Source organism: Pipistrellus kuhlii, unplaced genomic scaffold (genome assembly GCF_014108245.1).
Source record: "Pipistrellus kuhlii isolate mPipKuh1 unplaced genomic scaffold, mPipKuh1.p scaffold_m20_p_1, whole genome shotgun sequence".
Lineage (NCBI taxonomy): Eukaryota > Metazoa > Chordata > Mammalia > Chiroptera > Vespertilionidae > Pipistrellus > Pipistrellus kuhlii.
In genome coordinates this window covers 47,084,106-47,111,845 of record NW_023425404.1, presented here as the reverse complement: position 1 = coordinate 47,111,845, position 27,740 = coordinate 47,084,106, and the positions used below count along the sequence as shown (strand labels likewise).

The 27,740-nt window shown below is 40.0% G+C and overlaps 1 protein-coding gene across 4 annotated transcripts; it reads left to right on the top strand.

Moving 5' to 3' along the window:
- The first annotated feature begins 12,533 nt into the window (after window positions 1-12,533).
- On the top strand, window positions 12,534-24,584 carry DUT (deoxyuridine triphosphatase). Of its 4 annotated transcripts, XM_036442931.2 has the most exons (8): window positions 12,534-12,646; window positions 13,611-13,749; window positions 16,697-16,788; window positions 17,311-17,370; window positions 18,723-18,767; window positions 23,220-23,294; window positions 23,454-23,524; window positions 24,177-24,584. In XM_036442931.2, the coding sequence occupies exons 1-8, from the start codon at window positions 12,622-12,624 to the stop codon at window positions 24,231-24,233; spliced, it is 564 nt and encodes a 187-aa protein (XP_036298824.1). In that variant the 5' UTR covers window positions 12,534-12,621; the 3' UTR covers window positions 24,234-24,584. The 4 variants fall into 4 exon arrangements, with proteins under 4 accessions (XP_036298824.1, XP_036298831.1, XP_036298805.1 ...); XM_036442938.2 differs by lacking the exon at window positions 17,311-17,370 and having other exon boundaries at window positions 12,607-12,646; XM_036442912.2 differs by lacking the exons at window positions 12,534-12,646; window positions 17,311-17,370 and adding an exon at window positions 12,873-13,170.
- Window positions 24,585-27,740: the final 3,156 nt, after the last annotated feature.

The following is a 27,740-nucleotide window of genomic DNA, read 5'->3' as shown; positions in this document are numbered from 1 at the left end:
TTAGACATAATTTTGGGAGAAGGCAAAAACAGGACAGCTGATAAACTCAAGTGCTGTTTGTTGTTATTGTTAAAAAGAAAAAATATCAAAGGATAAAATATACACAAATTTATATTGAGCACTATGGGTACAACTTTGGAGAAGAATGCTCTTTAAAACTATACTAATAAGTTATTAAATTCCAATGAAATGTATTATTTCTAGGAAAACATAAATTATGAAAATTAAGACAAGAAATAGAATACCAGATAAATTCTAATACTTTTTTAAAGCAAATACAAGCTTAAAAAACATGTTAGTCTGCAGTCATACGTGTAAAAGGCATAGACCCTACATTCCTCACTAGAGTCTGAGGACATAATTACTTTGTAAAAGGACAGCCTAATGGCATAAAAGTTCAATTTTGTTCCATCACTCTGGTTAAGAAAGCAAGAATATATGCAGTTCATCCTCAGAAAGTCTCCCTCATTTGACATCGCAGGATAGCCAAGCTTCAGTTATCTAGAAAATTAATTTACATGGAAGGTCTGCGATGAAGCAGCCTTTATGGCACTCTTGCATAACACTTAACTAATGTATTTTCAGCTTGTGTAGTTCAAGATGAGGAATGCAAAAGAACTCAAAGTTTGAGGTTAAGATCCAGGTAATGAATGTCATTGCTTCACAGAGGGTGATAAGCAATGACATCTGGAGCAAGAAAAATTATTTCTTTATCAGCCTGGAATATCTCTCAGCAGAAGGTGGTTGGGGCCAAAGCTAAGCAGTCAACATTTTAGAGACATGAGTAACTACCAAGCTGTGGATGCAGCTGCAGAGCTGTGGGGCCAGAGCACAGGCCTCTGTTCTAACGCAGCTCTTCCTCCAAAGTTGGAGGCTCACTTGAGCTTCTAAATACAGTTCATCTGCTTTTAGATGACCAAGAGATCAGGAAACAGAGATATTTCACATACAGCCTTCTCAGTTTTAATTCCAAATCATTTATGTACTTGCATTTTCTAATTTCCCTTTTGTACTTCTTCAACAAAGAAGTGGTAAAAATATTCTCAGGAAGGTGAGTTCAGAGAAGCAAGCAATATCACATCTTGAAAAATGTTAAATTACTCCAGTTGCTAATGCAACCAGCACATTGCTGATATGGTCATCAGTTCTATGATTTCCTAATGCTCACAGGCATATTTGTAATATGAATTCTATTTTATTTATTTTTTATTGTTTTTTAGAAAGAGACAAACAGAGAGGGAGAAAAAAAGAATCTGAGAGGGAAGCATTGATCGCCTGCTTCCCCAATGCTCTTCACTGGGGAATGGAGCTTGAAACCAGGCATGCAGGTACCCTGACCAGGAATAGAACCTGCAACGCTTTGGTGCATGGGATGATGTCCAACCAACTAAGCCACATCAGCCAGGGCGAATTCTATTTAAAAAAAAAAAAAAAAAAAAAAAAAAAAAAAAAATATATATATATATATATATATATATATATATATATATATATATACACACACACACACACACACACACACACACACACACACACACATATATATATATATATAAAATATATATATTTCTGTAGACTTTGGACTTTATATGTCCAAAACTGAGCTCTCCATTTTCCCCCCCAAAGCAGCTCTTCTAAAGCTCAGTAAATGGCAACTCCATCCTTGCCATAAATCTTGGAATCATCTTTGACTCCTTTCCTTCACCTTGTATCTGATCCATCAGCAAATCCTGTTGGCTTGAGAATATATCCAGAATCTAATCACATTTCATCACCTCCACTGCTACCCCCTGTTCTGTACTATGATCATCATTTCTCACCTGGATCACTACCTCCCATCCTTGACCCCTTCTGTCTTATTTCAGCATTCTTTTAAATGAAATAAAATCTATTTAAATGAAAGACTGTGTTCTTCCTCTTATTAAAATCTTCCAATGCCTTCCCATCTCACTCAAGGGAAAAGCCGCTGCCCTTACAAAAAGTTTACAAGGCCCTACAACTGCAACCTTCATCCTCCGCATCTGTGACCTCATCTCCTACAACTGTGTGTGGTCCCCATCACTCTGATTAGACCACAGCAGACTTCTTCTTACAGGTTTGTGCCTCAGGACCCGAGTGCTTGCTGTGGCCCTCTGCCTGGAATGCCTTTCCCCCAGATGTCACTTCCTTCAAGTTTGGTTAAACACCTCCTGCTCTCCCATTACCACGCTTGGCAGATTGCATATTCTCACTGAGGCCTTCCCTTGGCCACTCTCTGTAAACCACAAGCTTACATTCCACATCTCACTCTTTCGCTTTGCCTTTCTCCTTAACATTCAGCATTTTTAATAACTTCTATATTTACTGTCAGACTTATTTTTGTCTGGTCTTTTCCCTGCTATGTCCCCAAAGTCTAGACCAGTGTCTAGCACATGGAATGCATTCAACAAATATGTGTTAAAAGTATAAATAAATCAAGACACTGGGGGAATAAGAGGTATAAAGATAACCTCCTTTGAGGCAGGTCTCTGACTCTCTGTGGTGCTTCACCCCACCAGTTCAGCTCACACCAGTCATGCCCCACATTCCACACACACCGCTATGTGTCTCTGAACATGTGAGTCTTCCTGTCTGGGACTTTTGACTCTTTCCTGTTTATCTCACTGTTAGTTTTTAACTCCCATTTATTCCATTACCAACGAGTTAATTACTAGACAGTTTCTCATGAGTTTATTTAGCATCTGGTATTTCCCCTTTTGACAATTCAATAAAAATGTGCCAGGCTCTGAAGATATATTGATATATTGTTCTAAGCTCTCAAAATATTAGACAACTATGTTTTCTGTCCTCAAAACCTTTATTCTCTAGCCCTAGATGGTTTGGCTCAGTGAATAGAATGTCAGCTTGCAGTCTGAAGGGTCCTGGGTTCAATTCCAGTCAAGGGCACATGCCTGGGAAGGAGGCTGGATCCCCAGTATGGGGCATGCAGGAGACAGCTGATCAATGATTTTCTATCATCACTGATGTTTCTATCTCTCTCTACCTCTCCCTTCCTCTCTGAAATCAATTTTAAAAAAATACATTTTGTTAAAAAGTGTATGCTCTACTGATGAGCAAACAAGTACACAAAATAATTGTGGATTATGAAAAAGACTGTAAAGGAAATAAAGAGGAAACAATGACAGAGAATAATGGAAAGTGAAGTACTTAGGGTATTCAGGAAAGGTATCTATGAAAAAATATTTGATAAGAAGATCCTGACATTCATGCACCTTAATTGAGCCCTATGTTCTTGGAAAAGAGTGATAGTCAAGAATTCTCACCAGCCTTTCTTTGTTCCCCAATTCCCCTCCCTTTTGTGTTCTAGAAAACAGCTAAATGCAAATGACCACCATTCCCCACATGGCTTACATAAGACCTGCTGTCCACTCTTTCTCATGATTCCCACAAGACTCGTAGAAGACTTCCATGTCTACCTGTGACAAAACCAAACTCAGACGGGTCCCTTTTGGCCTGAATCTGTTGCCTCATGAATTATTAACAGATAATTGAATTATTTGTTCCCCTGAAACTAGCTAAACATAGAAACAAACATTTCCTGTTTCACTGAAACTTCTTTCAATTGAAAAACAATCCCAACTGTAAATAACCCCACCTATGACTTGCCTACTCCTCCCTATAAAAATCTAAGGCAAATCCACCCTGCTGAGGTACCCAAAGTAGACTGAATAATGGTCCCTAAAAGATTTCCAGGACCTAATCCCTGGAATTTATAAATGTTACTGTATATGGAAAAGGGGTTTTTGGAAATGAGATTAAAAAGCTTGAAATGTAATTATCCTGAATTATCTGAGTAGAGTCCAAATATAAGTATCCTTGTAAGGGGAAAGCAGAAGGAGACTTGACTACAGAGAGAAGGCAGCCATGGAATGGAAGCAGAGAGAAGCAGAGCCAGAGAGAAGATGCTATACCATGGGTCCTGAAGGCGGAGGAAAGGATCATAAGACAAGGAATTCAGCACTAGATGTGGGAAAAAGCAAAAAACACAAATTTCCCATAGACCCTCCAGAGGCAGTGCAACCCATTACGACTTGTTTTAGACTCCAGAACTATGACATAATTTTCTATAGCTTTAAATCACTCATTTTGTGATTATTCATTACAGCAACCAGAGAAAACTGAAATATACTCTAATCATGAGATCTGGGGTGCTTTTCCTATTGCAGTAGCCTGAATAAAATCGATCTCCTTACCTATTAATATTTGGTTTTGTCTTTGACAGTGTCTACCAAGTGAAGAGCAGGGAGAAATGTAGACAGAGTGAATACCATGGATAAAGGCCCTCGGGCAAAAGAGACCTTGGTGTGTTCTAGAATCTAGGAGATGAGTGTTCTAGAATCAAGATGATGAAGTGGAATGGTAAGAGCCTGATCATATAGGGCCTTGGGCCATGGTAGGGAATTTGGATTTTATTATAATTATTATGGGAAATCTTCAGGAGATGTTAGGCCATAAAGAGTAGAAGCAGGGAGATCATTTATTAGTCCTGGTCAGAGATGATGGTAGCCTCAGAATGTGGGAAGAATTTAGATACAGGACCAAATGAATCAGATTTTGTTTCTGGAAGGGTTGTAATATGAAACAGCAGAGTCCAATTCGGGTAACTGGAGGAAGGCTTACTAAAGATGGTCTTTATAAAGCGGTGGACAAAGTTTGGGAAGCCAAAGAGAGTGCCCTACTCTGAAGCTTAGAGAAGGGCCAGGCCTAAAGTGAAAGAGGAGAAAGTAGTTTCCAGAGCCTGGAAGTAAGGCCACAGTGATGAGAGCAGTGGTTTTCAGCAGAGGGTTATGGCCGTGCAGAGGGGGCTCTGACCTTTCCCTCTCCTTTCCCTCTGACCTCCTGCTGTGGCTCTCTACTGTCAAACCCAAATGCAAACCAGAGGACAAGAGCGATCATTGGTGAGGTCCACACAGGTCAGCCTCCTTGGCAGAGAGGAGAGTAGACAGGGACAGAGAGGGTCTGGAAGGAAAAAAGAAAGATATGTTGTAAAGATGTTCCAATTATCCAATTTATTAAAAGAAAATGTAGTGACTCGAATTTTCTACATTAGTTCCTTAACACTCAATTCCACTTAGCCAGCACCTACAGGCACAAAACAATGGCCTTTCACCTTCCTGACTTTTCTTTGAACATTTGTAACTGCTCTTTTGTCCTAAGGGAAGTCAGGAAAGACAGTGATTAAAACATTATCCAGACTAATAATGCTATCTTCAAAATTCAGTGAAAAACCTATTTTGTTAAAAGGGTAAAAATCTGAAGAAATGCTGTTACATGAAAAATGGATAAAATCTACTTCAGACTGAAGAGAATTTGCGTTTGTGCAGCCTACTAAGTAAGGGGTGTTTGATAGAGGCAGAATATTGAATCACAATCAACCACAGCAAGCCTTAACAAATACATCTCTCTGCATGGATACCCGCATTTTATCAGTTTCCGTTTCCATTTTGTTGTTGTTGTTTTTTGTTATTACTCTGGAAGATAATTCAGTTAGCATCTCGCATCTCCTCACATAAATTTTGAATCTTATGAATATAAAAATCATGAATGTGGCCCAATTTTATTTTAATCACTTTTTCTGTTTCCTAATGCAGGATTCACTTCCCAGTACATATGCAGAGATTTAGCAGCAACAGTAATAGTGTGCACATTAAAATATGAAGAGTTTTTGACAGCAAGTTGAGTTATGGTAATTACTGGGTTTGTTTACACAGACATAGATGAAAAGCATAACCTTTTAGTTCCTGTCCTTTTTTATTTTCCTTAATTTGAAAAAATTGTGTGCTACTAACAGTAAAACCATACAACAGTTATTCAATGTTGTGGAGAAAATCTGGTGCATCCAAGAAGATTGAGAAATAAAGAGATCAAAACTGTCTGAGGTAGTATCTTCAAGCATCCTTTCTCCTGGTGCTTCCCTTGATGATACTGAAAGACTCTTGTATTCATATTTTCTCAGAATGACTGCCACCACATTAATTTCACTCTATCCAGTGGGTCTCCACTCACATACCGATTCCAGTGTAGCCCCAACAACTTCTTTGGTTTTCACAGTCATTCTCCAAACCCTGGTCCCATTTGCTCCATCCAGGAAGTGGGCCTGATTGAGTAGGGGCCAATATGAGAAAAGAGCAGGAGAAAAAGGCAGATGGTACCAACAACTGGGAGCCAGCAGGAGAGGCGCTAGAGCTCACAGGGAAGGTGAGAAAAGAGACCCGTCCCTAAAAACATAAACAGACCAGGCCTGCTCATTAAAGCTTGTTGACCCTAGATCTATATGCTTCACCAAGATATCCATTGTTTCGTGACTTCCAGGATTTTCCTCTTAAAGTAGCAGACAAGACAGATCTTCACATGTCTTAAAATGGAAGAAATGGGTGAAATTACCCAAATGACTAATGTTTGATTTCAGTGTCTTCTTCCACCTTTTCCACCCCTTTTCATACCAAATTGACTTAATGGCCATCAACCCAGCTATTGATTGCTTAAAATATCTGCTCTAGTAGTTCATGTTAGACACAGTAATGCCACCCCAAGACATCCATGGAACCTGCAAATATATTACCTTACAAAGCAAAGGGACTTGTAGGTGTGATTAAGATTACTGACCTTGAGAAAGATGATCCTGAATTATCTGGGTGGACACAACCTAATTACATGAGTCCTCAAAGGGAGAGAACCTTTCCTAACTGTGATCAGAGAACCAGAGAGATGGCAGCATAAGAAGGAAAGACTCAACTTGCTGTTGCTCTCTTTGAAGATGGAGGGTAGAGGTCACAAGCAGAGAATGTGGTCAGCCTCCAGAAGCTGCAAAAAACAAGGAAATGGGTTTTCTCTTAGAGACTCTAGAAAGAATTGAAGTCTTGGCAACACCTTGATTTTAGCCCAGTGAGACCTATGTCAGAGTTTTTACCCAATGAACTATAAGATAAATTTGTATTTTTTCAGCTACCAAGGTGATTTGATATGATCATACGTTACAGCAGCGATACAAAACTTACACAGTCTTCATCACCTCAAACTTGGATTAGCACCATAGAAAATTTCTAATTTCTTTAGCCTCTCTAGCCTCTGGGTCATTTTAGAAATTCTTATTTCACACACTTTTGTCATATATTACTCTATTCATTTGACTTTTCTGTTCAAGAACCTACAAATGGCATAGTTTTTCAAATTAAGCTCCTCTGAATATCAGACCTGGGGTGCCTCCTCCAGACATGCCAAAGTTTGGGCTGGAAGGTTAGTGAATACTGCTGAAGATGACCTGAAAAGATTCCTGGGAGAGCTAGAACAACAGAATTTTCCAAGGGTTTCATAGCTAAATATGTTTAACAATAGGAATATAGTGGATGCTTTACAAAGACTCACAGTGTTTGCTAGTTACACTGCCCTACTGATAAAAAACACACAAAAAACAGTCAGTGTGCTGAAGAAAAACCAGTTCTGCCACTCTGTACAAAGTTGGTCATACTATTAACCTCTGAACTAGGGACAAGTCAGTATAATGGTTACATTATAACAAATTATATGGCTAGTTTTCAGTCCAATCCAATGCTTTTCAAAGATGAAAGAGACAATATTTGAAAGAGATCATATGAACCCAAAGAGACAACAGAATTTTAAAAGGCGAAAGATTTATGCGATCTGAAGAGAAACCAGAGTATGACAACAGAATTTTAGCTTAGTTCTTGAAAATCTTTTTAGATTTCAGACACTGATGAATTCAGGATGAATGCTTTAATTTATCTAAGTTAACAGAATCAGAGAGTAAAACTTATAAATTAGTATAAGAAAAAATAAAGCAATTAATTAAAATAAAATGAATATTAAAACTTTAAAAAGGTTGCCGAGACCGGTTTGGCTCAGTGGATAGAGGTGGGCTTGGGGACTGAAGGGTCCCGGGTTCGATTCCGGTCAAGGGCATGTACCTTGGTTGTGGGCACATCCCCAGGAGGGGGTGTGCAAGAGGCAGCTGATCGATGATTCTCTCTCATCGATGTTTCTAACTCTATCTCTCTCCCTTCCTCTCTGTACAAAGTCAATAAAATATATTAAAAAAAAAAAAAACTTTAAAAAAGCAAGAATGGGTTAAACACACACACACACACACACACACACAGAACATCTGAAAAGAACCCAAATTAAGCTAGTTTAATCCATCTCAGAGCTTACATGCTAGTGGAGGAAACACATAACTAATAGGTGAAATAAATAAATGTCATTTTAATACATGCTATGAATAAAAATAGAATAGGGTAAAGCATTAGGAGGAGACGTTTTTTACATAAGGGAAGGTCTGAGAGAAAGGGGGAGAAGAAGCAAGACTCCCAGACTCTTTGTCTTAGGCAAGAAGAGAGGCTGAGAAGAGAAGAAGCCGTACAGGAGACGGAGAAGAGGCAGCCAGTGAGGCAGGAAGAGGTGTGTGGCCCAGTGAGGAACTGTTTTAACTCGGAGGACATGATCAACTGGGAAACTAAGAATGCCTGGCTACTTTACTACACATCTTTCCCGGACTTGGGAAACACAGCCAACAGCAGGCTCAGTATTGAAAAGAGTAAACATGGGGTGCATAAACTACAGAGCCGGCTGCTAACTGCATGGACTTTGAACCCAGACTACCTGAAGTTGAATCCTGGATCTAATTGGGGGATTTGGGGGGGGGGGGGGGAAAGAATCCTCTCTGTGCTTCAGTTTTCCATCCATGAAATGGGGATAAAAATAGCACTTGTTTCTTCTAGCTATGATTAAATGAGTTAATATTTATACACCACTTAGAATAAAACTGGCATAAAGTTATTATGTCAGTCTTTGTTAAAAAGAGAAAGAAAAATACCATATGGTTCTCCCTTATCAGAGGATATGTTCTAAGACCCCAGTGGAAACTTACAACAAACCACAGATAGTTCCAAACCTTACCCTTACATATACTGTTTCTTTCCTATTCGTGTGTGTGTGTATATATATATATATATATATATATATATATATATACACACACACATACATACATACATTAAAGTTTAAGTTGTAATTTAAGTACAATAAGAGGTGAACAATAACACGTAAAACAGAACAATTATAACAATATACAATAATAAACTCATGTGAATGTGGTCTCTGTCAATATCTTATTCTATTCACCCTTCTTGTGATGGATGTAGTGGTGGAATCATTCCATAAATAAGAAGGCTGTCACCCATGCTTTCTCATTATGCTGCCAGAACACAGGCAGATAATTTTCGTTTCTGAGAGTGTGTTCTTTGCTCTATATATTATGCCTGAGGGCTTTATCATATGCCCAGATATGATAGTACCAGAGTTAATCTGTCCTTCCATGTGTTATGTCCTGCTGCCTCTTTTGAACTTTTATGAATGTTGATTCTATTGGGCATCTTCTTCCAGAAAAGTCTGGTTTTCATTGCAATTAAAAACTTGCTTGAAAATTCTCAAGGGGGAAGGGGTGTGGGGGGTTCAGGAAGAGACTGGACAAAAATCATACAGCTATGGATGAGGACAGAGCGGGGAAAGTAAGGGTAGAGGGTGGGGTGAGAACTGGGTGGAGGGGAGCTATTGGGGGGCGGGGGAAGAAAGAGGAACAATTGTAATCATCTAAACAATAGATTTATTAAATTTAAAAAAAAAAACTTGCTTTGGATGAAATATTTTCTCTTTCCACTCTGCTGGAAATGTGGCAGTAGCTCCTTCATCGGCAGATGCTGCCTCTCCAGTCATTTTTATATTTTTCAGTCCAAACCTATTCCTGAATCTGTAAAACAATCCCTTATTTTGCAGCAAATAGCTTGGTATCACTAATTTCAGTGGATCTCTAGCTGAAGTTTTCCTATAGGCTCAATGCTTTCTGATGCAACATGCTGATGTCAACTGGAACATGTTTTCTGTTCATGTCTTCCACTCACAAATTTAACGCCTTCTCCATCTTAAGCCCTTATCGGATGCTGTGGCTGTAACTTTTGCAGTTTGAGCTGCAACAGCAAAACTTGCATGAATTTTTCTTCTTCACCGTTTCATGATAGCAGATTCATTCTTACTGTAGAGCTTAGCAACTTCAGCATAAGATGTTTTTGTTTTGTTTTTTCATTCTTTAGTAAGTAAAAAACTTTTATCTTTTCACTTAAAGGAAGCACTTTACAGCTTCTCTTTGGCGTATTCCTACTCTTGGGCTTTGGAGCCATCAGTAAGTAAAATAAAGATTACTTGAGCTCAGCTGGTATTTCTCAGTGGTTGAGCATCGACCTATGAACTAGGAGGTCATAGTTCAATTCCCAGTCAGGGCACATGCCTGGGCTGTGGGCTCGATCCCCAGGAGGTAGCTGATCAATGATTTTCTCTCATCATTGGTGTTTCCATTCCTCTTTCCCTCTCTCTTCCTCTCTGAAGTCAATAAAAAATATCGATATATATATTTTTAAAAAGATTACTTGAACACAAGCATTGTGATACCACAACAATTTGTAAGATAATCAAGACGGCTACTAAATGACTATCAAGCAGCGAGCATATACAGCATGAATACACTGGACAAAGGGGATGATTCAAGACAGCGGAAGGATAGTGCATTAACAGTATGAGATAGCATCATGCTACTTAGAATGGTGTTTAATTCAAAACTTATGAACTGTTTATCTATTTTCCATTTAATATTTTCAGACCACGTTGACATAGGTAACTGAAACGGCTGAAGGCTAACTCACAGATAAGGCAAGACTAACTATAACGGCAAAGGTAGGAAGAATATTCTCAACAGGTTTCAGTTGACATTAGACTTATCTAATTGAATTAATCAACATGACTGATAAAATAAGTACATTCTGATTTAAAAAAAAAACAGCACAAAATTGACTATAGGTAGGACATGTTTAGTTCTTATTTGTTATAAGGAATGTCTTATTAAATATTGACTGATTCAGAACTCTATCCTATTCCTTCTTTCCCATTGGTTTATGCTCTTTTCTCTTTTCAATTAAAAATAATCTCAGATGAAAAGTGATAAGTAAACACTTTTTGTATCCACACTTTCTGTAATAGAAGAAATCTCTGAATACTTTCTTGGTGCTATCATAAGGAGCCAAACAAATAATTTTTATGTAATACACTGAAGTAGGTGCTTTGAAGGGTTCATAAAACTGTAAAACATTAATGTGAAAGATAAAGATCATACATATGGGACAATTACACAATTATGAGTATATTGGTAATGAATTTTATAGTGTTATAAGAGATAAGATAATGCAGAGTTCACTACTGGTTGTAAGGATATTTCATGAATGAAGTGTGATTTTTATCTGGATCTGGGTAAAATTACAATCGTTATATTCTAAGATATGCAAAGACTCAAATTATTTCTCTTGCCTGTGAATTTCCTTAGAAAAATTCTAGAGAAAATACTTCACAAAATGGGATACAAACTAAGAGCAATATACTAGACCATAAAACCAGGGCTCCAATACAAAAGTGGGGCAAGTCCCACTTAAGTCTCAGGATGACAGCTATTCAGCAGGATTACAGAACAGAGGAGAAAGAGAAGGGAAATGGAACTGATAAGAGGATTTTAGTTTCATTTGCTGTGATAGATGTTTAAGGTATTGGATCCACTGGAGCATTTGATAAAAACAACCAACAGATGAATTAAACACAATACTGCGTACTAACAAAGACAAATAGAAAACAAAGTAATTAACTTGAAGGGAACAGGTGAAAAATATAAACACCTCACATTTTTTGTCTCAACAGTGAATGATATTTACAGTCTCCATAAAGTAAATACTAACTGCAGACTTATCCAAAAATTGCTTCAAAACTATTGGAAGAATGGCGTGAAGAAGGGGGTGATAGACTGAATCTCAACAACCCTAATGAGGCTGAAGCAGCATGGCCCAGAACATATTGCCATAGGTATACATTTGGGGATCCTGCAAGGTAGAGGCAATAGTTAAAGCCACGGGAAGAGAGAGCACACAGTCTAACCCATAACCTCATCCAGAGGAATTGCAACATTTATAAAGGAGCTTGAAAAGGTGGGGACCACCCTTAATGAAAGGCACACCAAGGACATCTCAAACCTTCCCCAATCATGCTCTGACATTTTTGCCATTTTTCTAAAATTGCTCCTGCCCTGTCACTATAATTTTTGTTTACATTGACAAAGTGCTTTACAATTAGGTATTCCGATTTCTGCGTTGGTTCCAGAGACAACTGGGGATATCTGTCAGCAAGGAAAATCAATGTACTATTATATATAGAAAGTGGTCTGCTCATTCCCACTGTACGTTGTACCAGGTGGCCCAGATCTGTGGATCACAGCCACGGGTTGGGGGCTTAAAGGGGAGGGCGCACCAGGCAGCAGTGGGGTCATCAGGACAGTGCTAGGATTTCAACTGATGTGTCGTCACAGTTAAAACTCTGCCCCCGACCCCCTTTAAGAGTAACAAGACACCAGCGCACTCGGCGGCGGCGTTGTAAGGGAATCGAACTCCCTTCTCTCCGCACAGCCTGGGGCGCAGGACTGAGCGCCGCGGCTCGCACTAGCGACGTGAGGCGACCCCTGAGGTCAGACCCTGGGGAGCCATGGCCGCGGGCGGAGCCGCCCCAGGTGAGTCACCAGCCGGCAGGGCCCGGGCAGTGGAACTCCAGGGCAGTCTCAGAAAAAGGGGACCCGAAGGAAGGAAAAACAAAACAAAACAAACAAACAAACAAACAAAAAACCCCTCACGAGACTGGGAGGGAGGCAAAGGCTGCCGGATCGGACACAGCGGGTGCCACGTCCCGGGATTCCCACGGCCTAGCCGGGCCGGTAGCGGGGATGCCCCGCTTCCGTGCGCCCAGGAGGCGGCGGCTACTGCTTCCGAGGTCACCGGGCCGGATGGTCTGAGGGCGGGAGCGGAAGAGCCACCCAGCGCCTGCATCTCCGGCAAATGACTCCCCTCCGCCCGTGCCTCGGGCTCGTCTACAGTTCCCTCCCGTCTTGGCTCCGCTCCGGGCTCACCGGCGCGATAAGTCCGCCTCCGGGCGCCGCGACGGCGGGCCTCCGCCCCTCCCCGCCGGCCGCCGCCCCGCCCCGGGCCCCCGGGCCGCTGTCCAGCGCGCGCGGCCTGAGCCGAGGATGCCGCGGCGCCAGTAATGTGGGGGCCGGGCCCGCCCCGGGGCTGGGGGGAGGGCGGCGGGAAGTCCCGGGTTTTGGCGCCTTTTGGGAGCTCGCAGCCCCCGGGCGCGGGAGCGAGGCCATCCCGGTCCCCCCGGGGGTGGCGTGGTGTCTGTTGTGTGCGGGGGAGGCCGCCCCCTGCCCTGGACACGTGTGTAAGTTTGGAAAGTTTAAAAATGGTCCATAGTTTCGGTCTGTTTTCGGAGAAGTGTTTCCAGCCCCAAACTGGAACCCCCCCCCCCCCCCCCGCTCCCCTCTCGGCCCCGGGTTGGGCTCGTCTAGGGGCGGGAGGGGGCGTTTCGGGCGGGAAATTGAGAATTGGAGCGCGCTGCGGGCGGTTCGCCTCATTCTGCTGCTTCTTGGTCCCCTGTGCTCACCTCTGCCCGGGTGCTCCCTGCCATGCCGTGCTCCGAAGACACGCTCGCCGTCTCCCCCAGCAAGCGGCCCCGGCCCGCGGAGGAGGGCGGCCTGCGGCTCCGCTTCGTGCGGCTCTCGGAGCACGCCACCGCCCCCAGCAAGGGCTCCGCGCGCGCCGCGGGCTACGACCTGTACAGGTGGGTGCTGCCCCGGGCCCCGGCCCCACAGGAGGGCGCCCGGGGTGGGGGGGAGCCTGGGAAGGCCGCCTTCTGCCCCCTCCTTCGCTGCCTGCCCTCCCCGCCCAGAAAAGGCTAATTCTCCACTTTTAGAGCTTTCTGTCACATTAGCTTACATTCTGCTGCTACAGCTTGCAGCTTCCATTGAAAAGATTACAGAGGCAAACGTTTTTTGCTTATATGTACTGTTAACGAAAAATACACATCGAAACCTGTAAAGAATTTTAGTGAGTTTATTTGAGCCAAAGGATCAGCAGAACCTCAGTGGATTGAGATAATGCTCCGAAGAATGGCGGGTTACATTTCTCTATTTATACATTGCAATCAAAGGAGGGACATAGGTGGGTTACATGAAATTCATTGGTGATAGATTAAGGAGGTGGGATAAAGCAAAGCGGTGGGAAACCCCTGGGACAGGATAAAAGGTAAAATGATGGACGTGTAGTCAGGTGAGTGCAGGAACAATTAACATGATAAAGAAGGAATGTGAGGCCTCTGTCCTGGCACCCACCACATTAGGTTGTGCCCCAGGGGCTCCAGAAAAAGGGAAGTTACAAGTTAACTAGACATCTCAAAGATCTGTTATCTTAGAGGCAAGAAAAAGGCTAATGGGCTCAGTAAAGAAGATCTAAGTTGATCTTTGTCAGAGAAAATATTGGTATAGGACTTGACTATTATAACCTGTTTGTAGTTGAAATATTTAATTTTTAAACCATCTTTTGTGGTTATTTTAGGTCTCTGAGTTTGCAAGACTGCCACGCAGGCCTCCCCTGAGCTTGTCAGGTTAGCATGTGGCTCCTTTCGCTCACAGTACAGTTTCTGACTTTTTATGTTGAAAATTTTAGCTTTCCTCTTTAACCTGAATTTAACAGGGATCTGGGCCAAGAGCGTAGAATAGTAGATAAGTATTCATAAACGTGCTCTGAGGCGTTATTTTGCAACATGAAACATTCTCTGAGGTGTTGTTCTGCAAAATTGATTGCATCCTCTTCGAGGGGAAGGTAGGGATGTGTAAAGCACACCTTGCCCTTCAAGGCCTGAGCCACGATGCTGTGCATTCTGGAAGGAGAAGCCGGGTGGAGCCGAGGTGCGTCATATAAAAATACCTAGGCAGGATTAATGAAGGCTGCTTTTGTTTGAAGAGTTAATAAAATTTCTCTGTGGGTTCATATTTAAGTTTGCCCCGAGGACTGGAAATTTCACAAAGGGCTTGAATATGAGAAACAGAAATATTAGTTATACTCCCACCTTTTCACTTGTGTACTTTTTACCTATACTAAAAACTATATTTTTTAAATCCTCATAACAGTCTGAATAGGTGAGTGCTACCTTTTACAGGTGAGAAGTTTGTAAGGAGCTGAATTGATTAATCCAAAGGCTTGAATGTAAGAGCATTTTGACCCTGAATTAAGTGCCTTTTTTCACTGGACTTCTGTGCCCACTTAGGATCATTAAAGTAGGTGAAAAGTGATATTGTATAGATAGGGAGTGATCTGAGCCTTAGGATGTATTTTAAAGCATTCCAGGTAATTCTAACCTGAGGATTATGGTCCAAGTCATAAGTACAAGAGAAGAGGAGAAAGAGCTGTGAATATAGTAAGAAAAAGAAAAAGAAAGGTGAAGCATAGACTGTTGTAGCTGAAAGGGATTAGAGTTCAGCCCCTTAGTTTTCATGAATAGAAATAAGTATAACATATAGTTTGACTACCATGTCTGGGCACTGTTCTGAATCTAAGAAGAAATTGACTTAAGGTACTTTGAGCATCTTTATATACTGAAATAGATATGGAACTCTTTAATAAGTTAATGTTTAACTGTTTGAAGAGTACGCCCAGACTTCATGATCCCCAAGGACCACCAGGGAGCCGAGCCCGATGCAATAAACAAAAGAGCCTCTTCTATGTTAGCATGGGCTCTGTCCCACTCACACGGAACTTCACAGGTCAAGAGGTTTTATAAGGGTGGTGATATCACTGCTTTGGCTGACCCTGATTGGTTGGGTGAGGGCTAGGGTCCAGTTACACAAAATGAAGGATAGCTCCACCCTGCCCCACAATGAAGTCAGGAGTTAGCCTTACCCTGTCCTGCCCTTTCAAAGAGAACAAATTTCATTGAAGAAGGTAAAAATACACTGCCGCTTTACCAGTCTTGATGAAGGTCTTCAAAGTAACTTCCAGTTCTGCTTATTTTTAAATTTCCATCAAAGAGGGGGCTACAATAAAAACAGCAGCAGCACTTGAAGGGTGGACCTTGGAGAATCAGTTCCTCAGCAGTGCATTTCTCCAGGGCTGGTCACAGTGGTCAGCTCTCTCCCTCAGCTGGTGAAAGGTCATGGCCGCAGCTGGGTGTGCTTGCTAACCCACCAAGACCAGCAGAACAGATGCAACCAGCTCTCCCCACTTAGGTGGCCCACCCATTGCCCCCTTTCTCTGCATGTTTTCCATGATCCCTTAGAGCAGTGGTTCTCAACCTTTCTAATGCCGTGACCCCTTAATACAGTTCCTCATGTTGTGGTGACCCCCAACCATAAAATTATTTTCGTTGCTACTTCATAACTGTAATTTTGCTACTGTTATGAATCATAATGTAAATATCTGTGTTTTCTGATGGTCTTAGGCTCTACAGCGACCCACAGGTTGAGAACCATTAGCAGGATCACCTAAGACCATTGGAAAACACAGATATTTACATTATGATTCATAACAGTAACAAAATTACAGTTATGAAGTAGCAACGAAAATAATTTTATGATTGGGGGTCACCACAACATGAGGAACTGTATTAAGGGGTCACGGCATTAGAAAGGTTGAGAACCACTGCCTTAGAGGATTGTTGTGAGGCTTAATATGAGTTAGAAAAATCATCTAAATACCAGTGATTTGTTTTTGTTTTTCTAATATCTCTATAGTGCCTATGATTACACAATACCACCCATGGAGAAAACCCTTGTGAAAACCGACATTCAGATAGCTCTTCCTTCTGGGTGCTATGGAAGAGTGGGTAAGTGACTAAGATGTTTTTGTGATATGTTCCTTCATCTTAGTTTTATCTGGGGTATAAATGAGGGAAGGGATATTTCTTGGCCTGGGTCTTAAAAGAAGGAAATGCCAACTGTTAGGGCAAGTGCAGCTGTTTGAAAACTTTCATTTACATAATTATACTTTGGAGATATTCCAGTTCCATTTCAAAGCACTGCAATGAAGCAAATATCACAATAAAACAAGTCACATGATTTTTTTGGTTTTCTAGTTCATATAAAAGTTAATGTTTATATTCTTTTGTAATCTATTAAGTATACAACAGCATTGTGTCTAAAAATGTACATACATTAATTTAAAAATACTTTATTGCTTAAAAATGCTAATCATCCAAGCCTTCAGCAAATTGCAATCTCTCTGCTGATGGAGGGTCTTACCTTCAATTTGTAAAAAATATAATGTCTGCGAAGCACAATAAACAAGGTATGCCTATATCTGCTTTTGCCTTTTATCTCTTTGCCATTTTTTTGATTCTTTACTTTAGCTCTTAGAAGGCTCACATTGGCCCAAGAGGTTCTCACTGTGAGAAAAACTGAAAATATAGGTGATTTTTAACTGGCACTTTTTCCAGGGTTACCACCAACTCCTCCTTCAAAAGCCAGATTGCATATGAAGTCAAGACTTCTTTGTGAAGATGGGGATGAGAATGGCTAATGTTTATTATTTAAGAAAATAGAGGCCTACTCAGGATAATGGCACAATCATTTTATATCATGAGAGTGGAACTTCTAAAACCTGTTAGTCCCAAAGTATATCAAGCCATTTAGATTTAGCCTTTTCCCTTTTGGGTTGCCCCCTTGAAGTGTGTTAGGCAGTGGTGGGCAAACTGCAGCTCTCGAGCCACGGTTTGCCGCTCTGTTGACTAATGAGTTTGCTGACCACTGTGTTAGGGAAACACTTCAGTGAGGGAAACACCTCACAGAGGGAGGAGCTAGGACAAAAATGGAGCGCAGGTTCTCAGGTTCTACTTTCCTAGAGTGATTCAGTTGTCACTGGAGAGTTTAAAACTTCTTTTCAAGAACATACTCACTTCCTGACTAACTTCAGAGAAAACCTAAAGGAGCAAGTGGAACTGTGACCCACCCTCCTCTCCCAGAGCTGGGGTGGGAGCTGATAGCAAGAGTATCATTACTGGCCAAGAGACTTGCTAATACCCCACTCCAGGCACTTACCACCTTATCCTGTATGTCCATGGGTTATGCATGTATGCATACAAGTTCTTTGGTTGATTGCCCCACCCCTGCTTTTTATATTTTATTTTTAAGAATAAAAGGCATAGTAAGAGTAAAAAGCATAGTACATTGAGTTTCTAATGTTTAGTTTTTGGCATTTTTTCAACTGACATTAAGCCTTTTACTTGGTTCACTTGTTCCATACAGACCTGTCTTTTGGCATCTGTATCATGAGTTGGAGCCCCAAGTTCTAGACTGGGCTCTGTTACTCTTTGATTAGATTTATGACTCTTCTCCCCCTCCCCCTCTCTCCCTTTTTCTCTCCGATACCCCCTTCTTCCCATCTCCATTGCAACATGCTCAGAACTCTCATTTTAAAACAAAAGTTCTTTTACTCAGTTCTGTGCCCCTACAATCCTCCCATGTGGCCCTGCTTCACAGAGTTGTCTAGGGTTGTCCCACTCGACCACCTGTCAGTTCATTCTAGTCGTTCGTGGCTGCACTCCCGTAGTCCTCCATTGACTGAACTTGTATGGACTGGCTTAAGTTGGGTTTCAAATTAGACGTTATCAGATTTTTCTAAACTATTCTACTTTGGTAATACAGAGTAGTAAGTGAAGTGAAAATGAAGATATCAGTGATAGGAAATAAGAGTAATGACATGCTTGAATTCTGTCAGTTATATCTTAAAATAGCCAATTTCTCCTTTTTTTGTTTTTTTCAGCTCCACGTTCTGGCTTGGCTGCAAAACACTTTATAGACGTAGGAGGTATTGTATTTACATTTTTATTCTGTAAATATTTCCAAATATTTACTTTGTGTTTGCTTATTAGGAGGAAGTAATCTAATGCCAAATTTTATTTTTATTTTACTTAAAGAAAAGGAAATGTTTTCTGTTGTGTCTTGCCTTTTAAAAATTTCAATCTCTGAATAACACACTCATGATAAGTGCTATTTGAATATGTTTAATTTTTAAATGACCACTATGTGAAATGCATGTTATTTTACTACGTACTAGGCTAACTAGTTACTCTCTGACAGATAGGATTATTGCCTTGGTTTAGTGTTAATCTGCATTTAGTCCAAAAATGACTCCATTCATAGAAGAAATTTTGTTATTACAAGAGAAGGAAAAGCTTTTATGTTACTTAAGCAAAAGGTTCTAGAAAATGCAGGTCAGTATAGTAGTAAGATTTTTCTTACCTCCTTAAGAAAGGTATCCATGTTGGCAAAAGATAAGAGAGAATCTTTCACTAAAGTCCTTTCCTGTCTCGATTTCTTTTCTTTTTTTTTTTTTAAGTGATATATTTTTATTGATTTCAGAGAGGGAGGGAGAGAGAGAAACATCAGTGATGAGAGAGAATTTTTGATCGGCTGCCTCCTCATGCCCCACACTGGGGATTGAACCCACAGCCCGAGCATGTGCTCTGGCAGGGAATCAAACCCTGACCTCCTGGTTCATAGGTTGATATTCAACCACTGAATGATATTTAGCTGGGCCTGTTAGGATTTCTTACTGAGCAAGTCCTCCATGGCTCCTATTTCCTTATAACAAAGGCTTACTCAATGTCTCCCAAAGTCAACAACTTCCTCACCAGGCCCCTTTCATAAGGGAGCCTTAGTCTCCTCTGCTGGCCACCTCTAACTGCCCTTTACTGAATGGAAATTCTCACCTTCCTGATATGCCTCCCTTACTTGGATCTCATTCCTGGTGACAGACCCATTGACAGGTTATGTCCTGACCCTTCCTTATCCCCATTGATAATAGCGAGTGCTTCACACTAACATGCTTTATCTACTTTTGACAGATGAGAAAACTGGCTCAAAGATGAGTCCAAGTAGACAGACACATCAAAACCTGGAATCTCCATTTATATGATTTCACTACATTTATTCTTTCCAGCACCATTTAATGCTGTTGATCACCCTGCCCATCCACCACCAGCCATAATCTGTACTGAGTTAGCTCATTGTCACATACACTGCATGAGTTAAGCAGGTTGGGGCCTGACCCTGAACTATCTCCTGCCTGCCCCTTAGTCTCCCCATGGTGTCACTAGGTGGTGCTGTGGGGCAAGACAGGAGCCCAAAAGCAGTCCCTAAGAGAAGCTGAGTTTGACACGATAGGGATGGACCGCCTTGAGTAATTACCTGGGCTCAGTTATGTGTGATTTTCAAATATACTTGTACAAGGTCAAGTATGGTAATTTAGGACTATAAATTACAAATATGAAAAATTGTGTATATTTAAAAAGACATTTCAAAGGGTTGGGAAAGGCACATGGGCTTTGGAGAAACAACAATGAAAGTTAGAGTGCACACCTGTGAAGGGTTGGAGGATTAAATGCTACTGTATGTAACTCTGATACTATTTGTCTCATATTAAATCCTGGAAGTTATTTTTCCTGTGTCCTAGGGCAGTGGTCGGCAAACTGCGGCTCAGTTTGCCGCTCTGTTGACTAATGAGTTTGCCAACCACTGCCCTAGGGACTTCACAGATTTTTTTTTTTTTAATGTGGAAACTTTGTTACTAATTTTTACTCTGTTGAAAACAAACCCGAAAAAAATTCATGTAAAGGAAATGGAAAGTTGGTTTGCCTGGCGATTGGTTTGGTATTATTTATTTTGGTATTTTGTGGTGTGTTCTTGGATGCAAAGTATCTTAAAAATGTCTCTTAGGCACAGGTTTATCACAGTTGGCCTCGGTTTTTATTTCAGAGGAGAGATGTTAGAAATCCCAGGCTGTAAATAAGGGTCAAAGGGAGAAGTTGAGTCTGCAGGATTCTGTTCAGAACTCACATCTGGCAGGTGTGGACAGTTCTCACTAAAGGTTTCCAACAGACGACATGCCAAAGTCTTGACAGAGTAAAACACTGCCTGAAGTCAGTTAATCACTCTGCCAGTTCCAATGCATGAATTTTCCAGTGATAACTTCAAAATGCTTGCTGCTTTCTCATGAAGAGACATGTCCCTGATGTAACTAATGTCCTTTACTATAGGTTTTTCTTGAAGGTCAAATTGCCTTTGAGTGATAAGTGGACTTAGAACTTTTTTTATATATATATATATACTTTTGGCACTCACGCTAAAAAATACATTTAATTGAGAGCTTTTTTTCCCTGCCATACATTTTAATTAACTTCAAATAGCTTCATTTCTTTTAGTTAGTTGAAGGCTTTTCCCATGTCTGTATGCTGAGCATAAAATCTTGGTGGATTACTTGGCATTGCAGAATTTAAAATACCCAACCATTTGAGTTTGATAAAACAACTTTATAGATAGATACCAAAGGCCTTTAAACAAAGGGAGTGTTTTTGTATCTTAGAAGATACCATAGACTAATAATAAAAAAATAAATACTTAAATTATATGCAAAAGAGTTAAATACCCAAAGAGATCAGAAAAAAAAATTTAAACAAAATAAATATTAAGGACAAATTTAATGGTCAGCTGGTAATGGGGAAAGAAATTAGGCTTCAGTATTCTTTGAGTTGGTCCTTGCTGTATAAGTAGAAAGGAAGACTTTTAAGAAATAATTAAATTCAATTTCACATCCTTAGTAATTCATTCATGAAGTACAGGGGTTAATTTAAACTTCTACTAGGATCCACTGGAAAAATCTAAAATGTTAGTTTTTCTGAGTTTTAGGGTTTTTTTTCCCTATGGTGGAACTTTTCTTTTTATTATTATTTATTTCCTTCCCCCCCAACCCCCGATCTGAGAAAATTGAAAGGAAATGCTTACCCTTGTTCTATAAGAAGTTTTTTTTTTTTCAGTTGACCTTTAAATAATGAAGCCTGCCAAACAGCATTGCTACCCATGGAGCTAAGTTCCTAATTACTTTTATTTCCTTTTTTCCTTTGATAAGAGAGTTTTTTGTTGTGTGTGTGGTTTTTTTTTTTGGTTTTTTTTTTAAGAAGGTAGATGTTAATAGATAGACCTTACATGGACCTGCATTGGATTAGGTTTGCATGAATTCTATCCAGCATTTTACAAACCAAGGGGAAAGAATTAGCAGGTATAAAGGAAATTGATAGGAGTGGAGGGGAGATTGGAGAGACTGCTAGTAGATAGGGGGTTTCTTTTGGGCTAATGAAAATATTCTGAAATTATGGCGATGGTTGTACAACTCTGAATACATTAAAAATTGTTGAATTGTGAATTAAGTTTCAATTTTAAAAAAGGAAATGAAAAAGCCTGGTGCCACCTACATTATCTATGCTTGTGTTTATGGAAACATTTTAAATTCCTGGCTCAAAGATAAGTGCTAACAAGTCTGGTAGATGTACTTCTTTGAGCCAAAGCTGGGCCCTGGCTTACATTTCCCTCTTGTTCTTGTGTTTATAGTCTCAAACCAGGCACTAATTACATAGGATTCTAAGTAAAAGTGTGCTCATTATTAAGCTAATGTGCTAATGTCTTCTGAGAGATCACTCTCTAGGAAAAGGTGGTGACTGAAAAGGTTCAGCTCCATTTTCATTATAAAAATGAACTGTGCTGATATTTGGTAGATGGCTACTTAACCACGTCAGCATTGACTTACTCCACTGCCAATCTTCGGGCTTCCTAACATTTTTGTTTATGACTCAATCATATTTTGATGTGGAGATTAGTAGGAAGCTGCCACCAGGAAAAGCCTTTAAAGTCCAAATCATAATTCTCTCCTGGTCTTTTTTGGCAGGTGTGCAGCGGGATAGACAGTGGGTTTGGAGAGCAATTCAGAACGACCTGTCTGAGTTGTGAAGTGCCTGCTCCCAGTTTAGAGTAGGAGACTGTCACCATTTGTAAGGGTAACGGTTGGAAAATGAAGGACACCTTCAAATTTTTATTTGCATATTAATAATATTTCTTAGTTTTGATACTTTATACAGTTACCAGATGCTTATTCAGTTGTATAAAAATTGCAGACCCATGCCCAGCTGGTGAAGCCCAGTGGTTGAGGGTTGACCCAGGCGCCAAGAGAGATCACTGGTTCGATCTGCAGTCAGGGTAAAAACCCAGGTTGCAGGCTCAATACCTCACCAGGGGGCTGTGCAGAAGGCAGCTGATCAGTATTTCCCTCTCATCAATGTTTCTATCTCCCTCTCCCTATCTCTAAAAATTAATTTTTAAAAATATTTAAAAATCTCAGAGCCACATAAGAGTGATTTTGAGGTAATTATATACTCTCTTAGTGTTTTGGTAGCAAAAAACAAGTTAACATTATTTTTCTTTTCTTCAGCTGGTGTTATAGATGAAGATTATAGAGGAAATCTTGGTGTTGTACTGTTTAATTTTGGCAAAGAAAAATTTGAAGGTATGTTAAACACGTATGGTCACATAGATGCAGTGACTTTTCCAAGTTACGTACATCTAAATAACACATGCTATAATTCTCATTGTTTAAGGCAGAGTACAGAGAATACATTAATAAAAGATCAGTAATGCACTTTTGTTTTTGTTTTTCTCTTTGAAGTAAAAAAGGGTGACCGAATTGCACAGCTCATTTGTGAACGGATTTTTTATCCAGAAATAGAGGAAGTTCAAGTAAGTGTCATAAAAACTGAGTAGGGAATGAATGGTCAGTGAAGGAAATTAAAATTGTGAGATTTAAGCCGGGACTGGTTTGGCTCAATGGATAGAGCGTCGGCTTGGGGACTGAAGGGTCCCAGGTTCGATTCCGGTCAAGGGCATGTACCTTGGTTGCGGGCATATCCCCAGTAGGGGGTGTGCAAGAGGCAGCTGATCGATGACTCTCTCTCATCGATGTTTCTAACTCTCTATCTCTCTCCCTTCCTCTCTGTACAAAATCAATAAAATATATTTAAAAAAATAAATAAAAAAATAAAATTGTGAGATTTAATTAAGCTATCTGTAACTACTAGTAAATAGCATAAGTGACTAGTCCCATTTTTAAGCAAAATTAAAATCTTAGCTTTAGAATTTCTGAATGATTTTCATGGCTATCATATAGTGTTATATTAGATAATAAATCATTTAAATATACTGTGAAGTTCTATTTCCTTAGCTTTTTTGAAAATTACTCAACATTTAAATTTATGGAACTTTCTTTAATTTTGTTTTCGGTAATCTTTTTAAAAGATGGAATAGCAGGAACAAAGTCTTACTAATGAGGAGCTGGGGAGAACTGAGAAGATCTGAAATTAACCAGACGGCTTACCACCTTTTATCTTTTCAGGTTTTAGATGACACGGAAAGGGGCTCAGGAGGTTTTGGTTCCACTGGAAAAAATTAAAATTTATTCCAAGAACAGAAAATGAGAAATAAAGAGATTTTTTAATTTTTATTTTTACTTTTGGTCTTACATTTCTGTAAACTTAACAGCTTTAGATTCTACATTTGTTGTACAAATATTCATGGTATCATAATATTTTTGTTCGTTTGTTTTTTTCAATCAAATGTACAGCAATTATAGATTCTCAGAACTGTATTATTCACTAAATGCTACCCATTCAACAACTTATTCTTCGCTTTGTTTTTATAAATCATAACCAAAGCCTTTTATTCAATAAATTTGAATTCTTTCACAGATACTAATTATTATGTGAACTGAACTAAAAGATAATAAAAAATTATTCCTTGTTCTCTTTATTGGTCTAAAAACTGTGTGTGTGTGTGTGTGTGTGTGTGTGTGTGTGTGTGTGTGTGTAGGGAAAGGCAGAGAGTCTAAACTTTTAATATTTCTTTGTGAGAGTGGGAAGAAGGGAATCATCAGTTTATTTTTCTATTTTTAGTGTTGCTTTTTTAATCTTCCTTTTGTTAGACTCCAGGTTGACTGGGTAGAGTAAGTGTGAAAGAAAATGTAACTTGGAAATTTCCAGTTGGTTTCTCCAAATTTTGTTTCATCAAGTAAATTGTATGAGTTGTAATTAGTATCTTGGTTTCCTTCACTGCAGTAACAATAATAGGCTGTACCCAAGGAAATATTGAATTTAATCAGAATAAACTAAATATAATGATGTATGCTTAGTCCACTGGGTTTGTCCAACCTATGTACTTTTGTTTAAATATGTTTAAACAGCATTTCATTTCTATGAATTTGTTTGATTAACATCTGCAGACTTCTAGATGTGCTTCCAATATTCTCAGACCCCTTTGCACCAGGCTGTCACTCAGGTACTCCAACGCATCATTTTTGTGTGTGGGGGGGGGTGTCACACACAGACTGCTGGAGCTGGCAGCTTTGGCCACCCAGGTCCTAGAAGCACAGGCTTGAGTGTGTCGCTGCTCATCCAGTGGTTCTAGTCCATTTAATACCCTACAATGTAGTGGTTTCCGTCTGCGGGTCGCTGTTCATTAGTGAGTCATGACGTGACCAGAAGTGAAATGCTTGTGAGTACACTCACAGGGAGATGTGACATAGTTGAGAAGAAGTGGGTTTTAACAGTTTGGTAACTTCCCAGCCAGAACCAGGCATTTTTTCTCATCCTTCACAGTTCTGTTTCACTAATGACTCCTTGTCCACTCCCAATCTTGGTCCTGTAACATTAGAAGAAGAACATTGCTACAGACTAATCTGATGCTCCAGTTCACCTTGGTGGCTATGCAGTTGGAATCACATACCAGTATTTCAGCAGTTGGCCTCAGGGGGAAGGTGGAAGGGGGAATGTCTGAAGCCCAGAGCACCTTCTCTGCACAGTACTTCCTACCACATGACTATCTTTAGTCCACCTGGGAGAAGCTGTCAAATGATAATTTCCTCAGATTTATTTTCAATCTCATCAATGGAAAAATGGTGGAAGGCTAGAAGGCACCTGGAATTTTATGACATAAAGGTATCTGAGTTCGGGATTAATGGACCTCAGAAACACTGATATTTATACTGATAAAAGGTTAATATGCTAATTATACTGGATTACCGGCCATCTTCTGGATGTCCAACTTCCTTCCAGACAAAGCCATGGTGGTGGGGACCGAGGCAGAGACAGGGGCAATCAGGCTGGCAGAGAAGGTTAGGGGCAATTAGGCAGGTAGGCAGGTGAGTGGTTAGGAGCCAGCAGTCCTGGATTGTGAGAGGGATGTCTCAGATTTGAGAGAGTGCAGGCTGGGCTGAGGGACACCACCCCCATGCATGAATTTCATGCACTGGGCCTCTAGTAATTACCTAAGTATTGAGTCCAGTGTCATATAGAACATTTTTGGCAGGGCTCCTACAATCCTCTTGCTTTGACTTTTCCCAGATCACTCTAGGTCCTCTCTGCCTTTCTCTCCCCCTGCATCTTTTTATTTTATTTTATTGATTTTTCTTTTTTTACAGAGAGAAAGGGAGAGGGATAGAGAGCTAGAAACATTGACCAGCTGCCTCCTGCACATACCCCACCGGGGATATGCCCGCAACCAATGTACATGCCCTTGACCAGAATCGAACCTGGGACCTTTCAGTCCACAGACCAACACTCTATCCACTGAGCCAAACCGGTTTCGGCTTCCCCCGCATCTTTAACTCTGGCAGTGGTCCCCATTAAGAGAGAACTAATAGTTGGCACCTATCTCTGCTTCCTGCCTGCCCCCGTCCCAAATTTCTTTTCCTCCTGCTCACCTCTGCAGCATACCCATAAGGTAAAGGTGATAGATTGTTAAGAACAGCAGATACAGAGGATAGAAATCACATGGGCCAAAATTTCCTAATAGTGATAGTATTTATATTCAGAGAGCATCCTGTATAGAAAGAAAGCTTGACAGAACCCACCATAAGAGGCATGTAATCATTCTAGTAAAGACAATGTGATTGACCTTTGTCAGGCATTTATAGCCTTATGCTGCTCATTATCTTATGCTCATTAGTGTAAAATATACTATTTTATGTAACTGACCTGGTCCTTTCAGCTGAGGAATACTTTCTGGTATTGTATCATCATCCTAAGAAGACAGGTGAGATGGGAAGGAATAACATTACAAAAGTGAAAAGTGCCTTTTGCAAAAAAGATACAACTCCACTTGGAGATGGATTGGGTACACAGTGTTCTGACATTGCTCTTTCCCTTACTAAAAAGAAAATGAGAAAAAAGCAAAATATAAATGAAACTGAAATTTTCCCTGAGAATCTTCTCAGGAAATATATGAAGAAAAAAAACACCCCAGTATATTACAAATGGTCTGCCCTTATTAATAAACATGGTTAGGTTGGGAGAATTTTAAAAGATCCAGGAGTCCAGCTGGTGTGGCTCAGTGGCTGAGCACTGAGCCATGAACCAGAGGTCACTGCTTTGATTCCCTGTCAGAGCACATGCCCAAGTTGGGAGCTTGATCCCCAGTAGGGATGAGCAGGACGTAACCAATTGATTCTCATTATTGATGTTTCTCTCTCTCCCACCCTCTCTCTGAAACCAATAAAAACACATTTAAAAAATAAAAAGATCCAAGTGGTCCCCTTAAAAAATGTCTATTTATAAAAGTAAGATTATTGAGAAAATTTAAGATTAATTTGATTAACAAGTTAGTAGATTATGTCTTGGTTTGTATCTAATTTTTTTTTTAATGAGAAAAAAATTATCTAATTTTAAAATAAAAATCATGTCTAATTTTTTAAAATGGGTTTTACGGATGAGTAAAAAAAAAAAATACCTCTGAGACAATATATACCAAAATAATATTCATCTCTAGTTGTCGGAAATAATTTTTTCCCTCTTTTGCATTATCTATATTTTAACATTTTTTAAAACACAAAAGCCATATTACTTGTTTTAAAATGCTTAGATTTTTATATAATTTTTGGTTAACTTTGATTACATTTGCCATTTTA